General features: G+C 42.6%; 1 protein-coding gene across 1 annotated transcript in view; it reads right to left on the bottom strand.

Annotated features, from left to right (window-relative positions):
• Positions 1–491: 491 nt before the first annotated feature.
• Positions 492–6915, bottom strand: part of LOC308282625 (rho GTPase-activating protein 17-like) — a gene marked incomplete at its 3' end in the record, with an annotated part of 86332 nt that continues 79908 nt past the window's right edge. Inside the window, exons 18-19 of the mRNA XM_080723010.1 lie at positions 6104–6634; positions 492–655 (exon numbers count right to left, since the gene is read on the bottom strand). Of these exons, the coding sequence (XP_080579136.1) occupies positions 492–655; positions 6104–6634 (695 nt within the window). The remainder of the gene's footprint in view (positions 656–6103; positions 6635–6915) is intronic.

The raw sequence follows: 6915 nt of genomic DNA, 5'->3' as shown, positions 1-6915 counted from the left end.
CGTCAATAAACGCTACGCGCGCTTATTGATTTACAAGAAGTGCTCTGGAGATTATGTCCATAGCATTCCCCCGCTCAAAAAAACACTTTGTGTGGACAGAAAGGAAGGAAGACTCGGGGCCCTGTTTTCACCGGTGCCTTACCGCTTATCCCTAAAACCTTTTTTGCCCCTTCTTACTATTTTGAAAAACACTTTTAAATATAGTTCAAACACCCGATCTACAAGCAAGTTTAGAGATAAGCGGTAAGGCAGTGACGACAAAAAGGCCTGTGGGGTCCAGTCATGTTGAGGCCACTGTCACAGTGTTAAGGAAGTACAAACAGGACAGAGGATTAGACGGTGCAGTGTTCCAGTCACTTTGGGCTTCTAGCTTGATATTTGTTGGAGCTTCGAACATGAATAACAAAGTTGTGCCATTGGACCACGTGCATAAGAGAGAAAACACGGTATTGGATGGATAACGACCTATCGCAGTTAGACCCGCCTTTCCATCACAGCACGGTGTTCTCCAATTGGACCTCTGCCTCCGCGGGTGGGTTTAGGGAGGAGGAGGAGGAGGGGGCGGGCTCGTGACCAGCAGAGCTCTCCTCCTGTTGGTCCACGGCGATCACAGGTACGAAGGCTCGTCCAATCCCCTTTGAGAACAGCCCTCCATCTGTTAAAAAAAAAAAAAAAAAAAAAAAAAAAGGCCAATCAGAGTGAGAGGTCAACAATTGGCCCGATCGGATTCCTCAAAAACGCCACCAAAAAAGAAGAACCAGCAAAACACGTGCATACAACCACAAACTTTTTGAACCATTCTCTCCCCAATTTAGTGCTTGTCAATGGCCCTCATGTGTACTGCGATCCCTTGTCATGATGTTAACTCCAAATAATTGGAGAGATTCTCTCCAGTTGGTGGTCCGATTAGAAACTTCAATTCCAAAATATTCTTCCTCATTGACTAAAAGTCAGTCTTTTAGCGCATAAACAAAGCAGTTTCTGTCAATGTATGACATACAGTACATGGGCAACTGGCGGCACCGGGGGCCACATGCGGCCCCCACCTTCACTTAATGCAGCCCACAGGTTAGTACCGGACTACTGATTTCAGCTGTTACAATAAAATTCCAAACATGACCTGCTTTGATTCGGTCAGTCTATATTAGTAGCTTAACGACTAGTATAGTAGAATTAAAATGTATTTTTTTATGTCCAATGTATTTGTATTTAGGTTCATAAAGTTAACATGGGTATTTAACTAAATGCGTTTGAAATTAAATCAAAATGTTACATTTCAGGATTCCAATTCAAAAATAACAAAAAAATTATTCAGGATTCCAATTCAAAAGAAGCAAAAATAGACGATCTACAAGCTCAAAACTACTTTGAGCTTGTAGATCTCTGGAGTGAAGGTGGAAATATAGTGGGCCTCGCCATCATCAAAGTTGCCCACAATGTCACGGCATTTAAAAAATAAATAAAGAAACTGATATGCAAACTTCATGATGATTTTACTATTTAAATTGGGAAGAAGATCCGTTGACACAAGTTTGCCTATTATTATTATTATTTTAAAACCGCTTTATCATAAAATTGTGATTTTGCCGTTTCACGCAAGTCAATGAGGCAATTTTGGAATATCAATTTCTAATCAGCACACCAACTATTGAAAGCAAATATACGCAGTTACATAATGGCAAGCCAAACATCGACCAAAAAAATATTTTCAATTTAAGGAATGCACGCATGCACACCAACACGTCTTCTCACTCTCTGTAAGACACTAAGGATTGCTTCTTATACATCTTGTCGTAGTTCCTTGAATTTACCGTGATGAACGACACATTTGGATTCCAATTCAGATACGTTGGTTCATAAAACAAATAACAACAAATAACAAATACAATTTATATAGCACTTTTCTAAGTCGCTTTCAGTGTAAGAAGAGCGTAATCCTTGGTGTGTTAATCTTTTAGATGCCACAAACTCCTCTGTTTTTTTTTTTCTAGATGGACCCCCATGTCAGGAGCACTAGAAACGTGTGCACACACAGCGTCCAGTTGTAAACATAACGTCTGTTAGTTAGATGGGTTAGAGGCAGTTAGTAAAGCAAAGGCAGGTGTTGCTGTCCACAGCTCAAAGCCAGCCCAGACCTCAGCCTCAGCAAACACACATGCATGTTGTCAGTAGGCTTGTCACAATTACAACATAATGGTCCTGAGTAGGGCTGTCACGATATGACATTTTACATGGCGACATCAATCGCCCAAATAATTGCGATTAGCGATTTAATTGTGTTTTTGCCGTTGACAGTTACATTTCTGTTTGGCTTTTAGGCTTTAAGTTGCACATGGCAGATATGACACAGAACCTAAATATACAAAGAAATTACTGACATATTTGACAACTTCATACTTAAAAAAGAACAGTGATTGTGGAAATAGCAGATCTACAAGCTTAGGTTTTATGATCATGACAGCCCTACATGTTAGCAGCTGTGGAGAGCGAGGGTTAGTGGGGATATTTATACAATACATTGTACTGTGCATAAAGTACAGCATGCATACCATATACTGTACCGTGCATAGGGTACATTATGTACTGTATACAGGTATACTGTATGCACACACAGCAACAGTTTTTCACCCAACCCGATCACACACATAACGCCTGTCGACTGGAAACCTCATATATCTCCTAAATTAACATACTTTTCAGGATTAAAATTCAAAAGCGTCAAAAGCAGCAGATCTACAAGCTTGTTTTCAAGCTTGTAGATCTGCTACTTTTGATGCTTTTGTGTGGTGCCGTTACAGTATTTTACAGAAAAGACACAACAGGTTATCATAATGGAGATACGAGGTTTCTGCCCAACAGCAAAGATATAGTAAGGGGATATCTTAAAAAGTCCTGGAATAAATTTCTTACAAAAAAGAAAATCACCAATGTGTTTGTAAAGGTGTCTAGTAACACATCTAAGTTGGGGTCCCATTAAAGGTATATTCAGTGATTGTATTTCATTCAAATAAAAATATAATTCTTTGGTACATTTTCCATTCATTCTCCTCACTAGAATGTGTGGTGACCATATAAGGACTTCCACAATGGCCCGTGTTACGAGCATAGCTAGATTCGGTTTTCAGAGGTGGCCAGCCAGTCCTCGACCAATCAGGGTAGAGTATGGCCGTAGTTATGTTATGATGTTTAGTTATGATGGTCAAAATAAAAGTTTTGAGAACCACAGTCACTCTGAATTAAGAACATCTGCTAAATGCCTAGATTGTAAACTATTGAACTCATAAAATGCCACAGTCTCGTAGTAAATCAGTATCATACATATCCTGAAGCTGGAGACGTAGGCGGTGATTGGGTCTAATGATCAAAACGAGAACGTTATAATGGTGTAAAAAAATCTATAAAAAACTAAACATTTCCTGTAAGGCCAGTAAGGGACAAGATGACCCCGGCCACTTTCATTATCACTGAATACACCTTTAAATTAACTATACAGGATAAAACACACCAAAATAAATATGCTTTAAGTAGCATGTGAGGGGTCAAACTAGAGGTTTTTCATGATTATGAATACATTGCAAGCATTTGTTTTGCACGAAAAACAATCCTTGAGGTAAAGGCGGCTCCCACAAAACTGTGAAAAGTGATGACTCATCAATAAACAATAGTTTTCTGGGGCTGTTTTTAGCCCAAGGATTGTTTTTCGTTTTTTGGATTCAGAATCATGAGAAACCCCCCTAGTTTGACACCTCACATGCTACTTAAAGCATATTTATTTTGGTGTGTTTTATCCTGTATAGTTAATTTAATGGGACCCCAACTTTCATCAGCTGTCAAGGATTCTCCTAGGGAAACAGAATTTCAGTATTTGTGAGATGTGTTACTAGACACCTTTACAAACACATTGGTGAAGACATTTTTTGGTAAGGAATTTATTCCAGGATTTGAAACTATTTCTGAAGATATCCCCTTACTAACACATAGACAGCACACAATAAGACATGCAAGCCGATGGAGGGTGTTAACGCGTCAGCCAACCGTTACCGTTACCTTACCATTGCCTGCCTTTCAAAGCTCATCGTACAGGCAGGCCGACCAGCTCAGACATCTGCAATGTTTACATCGTTTATCCCATCATGCATCGCTTCAGAACACCACAGTTTACATTCAAAGTGCAGTGCAACAAAGAAGAAGACAATGAAGCCGGAGTTATTCCACCATGAACTGAAACCACATGATACTCAGCGGCTCATGGTATCAGCAGGCAGTGCTTTCAGTCGTTCTACAGTTATACAGACTAATAACATTAAACAGAGTTAGTGACCATTATTATTATAAGAGGCTCTCGCCGTAGTCTGAAGACTCACCTCTTCAGACTGTACCTCACGCCCAAGCACTAACTTAGTTGGGGCAAATCCGATACTTCCGTGACCACGAGAGCGAAGGTCCGTTTCTCAATGGATTTGTCATCTAGGAGGGTTATTAAACAAATTTGACCAGGGTGTATTTTTCAAAATGGTGGGGAAAATGTTTGACAGCTAGGGTAATGTTCAGTCTCATTCACTTACTATACACTACTACACTATAAAGACTACACCAACAGACTGTGAAAATTGATGACTCATCACTAAACCATCGTTTTGTGGGGCCATTTCTTGCCCAAGGAATGTTTTTCGTGCAAAACAAATGCTTGCAATGGATTCAGAATAATTAAAAAACCCTAGTTTGACCCCTCACATCCCACTTAAAGCAGATTTTTTGGGAGTCATTGTTTTCCTATAGTGTAGTGTAGTAAGTGCATGAGACTGAAAATTACCCTAGCTGTCAAACATTTTCCCCACCATTTTGAAAAATACATCCTGGCCAAACATTTTTAATAACCCTCCTAGATGACCAATCCATTGAGAAACGGACCTTCGCTCTCGTGGTCACGGCTAAACTTGCCTACTAGCACTCAACTCTTCAGGGTGTACCTCGCCTACCTAGCACTCAACTCTTTAGACTAACTCACCTCCACCTTCCATAGATCCAGTCGCTTATTTCTCTTGCAAAATCTGGCAACACTGAAGACTGAGAAGCCAAGAAAAAAATTCAAAAAAAGTCTGCTGAACAGAGTGAGTCAGTCCATTCCAGTCCATTCCTACTTCCAGTATGAAACTGTTTGCCTCGTAGTTCACCGACTAGAGCTCATGCTTACTCTGACCTCACACTTTAAGAGTCTCTGGATAATAGCGTCTGTCTGCTAAAAGCCTTAAACTAAGCTCTACACGTTGTGATTGTAATTGGCTTCATGTAGAATATTTCCACTGCCATCTGGATGTGATGAACGAACGCTCCAGTAGTGGAACTCATTCTGACGCTACGGACACTACAGCCACTACTTTTTTTTTTGTGATGATCTACAAATACATGTTCAGGAATCAGGTGTATTCATTTTTGTCAGTCAAAATTTCAATCGATCAAACAGGGTCAGAGATGAGTTTCCTCATGAAAAAAAAGAAGAAAAAAAATATTTTGTGCGCACACACACACACACACACACACACACACACACACACACACACACACACACACACACACACACACACACACACACACACACACACACACACACACACACACACACACACACACACACACACACACACGTCCTACACATACATGCACACAAACACACATGTGCACTATGGCTGTCAAAAAAAATTATTGAATCTTAAAATCGTTGTCTTGGAGGAACATTTTCTAGTGTTAATTCAACCATTCAACCACCGATAATTAGCGCAAAAGAATTCCAACGGTTAAAGCTTTTGTCTAAATTTCGTGGATGCAACGGTTTTGACTCTGAATGCATTATATATTTGCATGATTTCTATGCAACATATAGTAGTAGTAATAATCTATTCTTAAGACTAAAAGTCTGTAATGTGATTTCTGAGCTCATTTGACAGCAGTAACAATGTAAACTAACACTATTCAGTTTGAAAACTCAATCCTGAACTCTGCGAGTGTAACAAACATAACCTTTGTACACTCTCAGAGTTACAAACCGAGGATTTCACCGTGAACTCGACACCAGCGGTACAACCTCTTCCTAACGCTACGTTACCTGTTATGATCTTGGAGGCGGAGCCGAGGAAGCCGCCGTCGTCGTCGCCGTCGCCGTCATTGGCTGGGGCGGCGGCCGGCGGCTGAGGGGGCGGCGGCATGTTGGGCCTGGAGCGGGGCTTGGGGGCGGGCCTAGCGGGCCGGGGGAGGGACCCCCCGGTGGGGTAGGGGTTCTGCGGGAGGAGGAGAGGCGGGGGCGTGTCCGTGTCCGGGGGGGTGGGGCTGGGGCTGCTGCTGCGCGGAGACGACTCCGCCTCGCCCTGCTGGTGGAGGAGGGGGGAGGGGTGGTGCCCCCCCCCACCGGGCGGGGGCTGCGGGGGCGGGTGGGCCGGGGCGTGGATGGGGCTGTCTTTGCCGCCGTGGCGTCGAGGCGTGGCGGCAGGATGCTGATGCTGGGGGTGGGGGGATGCGGCGGTGGTGGGGGTCTGCTGGGGGTGGGGGGGTCCGCTGGTGGTGGTGGCGGGGGGGGTCTGCTGCTGGTTGCTGAAAGGGCTGGCCAGTTTGGGGGGGGCCGGGGCCTGCTTCTTGGTGACTGCATGCGGGAGGGAGAGCAAGAAAGAAAGAAAATATATCAAGTGGTGGAAAGAAGAAGTGATCCGATATCGGAGTCCCCATAAGGGCTCAAAATGCTAGTGTTGTTTCTGTTTTCACTCCACTTTAAAGAACGTCACTGAAAATAATCTTAACAAGATTACAACGCTGTAAACTTGTAGATCAGCTATTTTATGAAAACGTTTTCCCCAGAATAAGGACACTGGGGGTTTAATTGGTTAAAGGAACACTTCATAGGAATAGACTACGTGACAACCAGGA

The sequence above is a fragment of the Nannobrachium achirus genome, assembly GCF_963921795.1.
Source record: "Nannobrachium achirus genome assembly, chromosome: 4".
Lineage (NCBI taxonomy): Eukaryota > Metazoa > Chordata > Actinopteri > Myctophiformes > Myctophidae > Nannobrachium > Nannobrachium achirus.
This window is presented reverse-complemented; position numbering and strand designations above follow the sequence as displayed.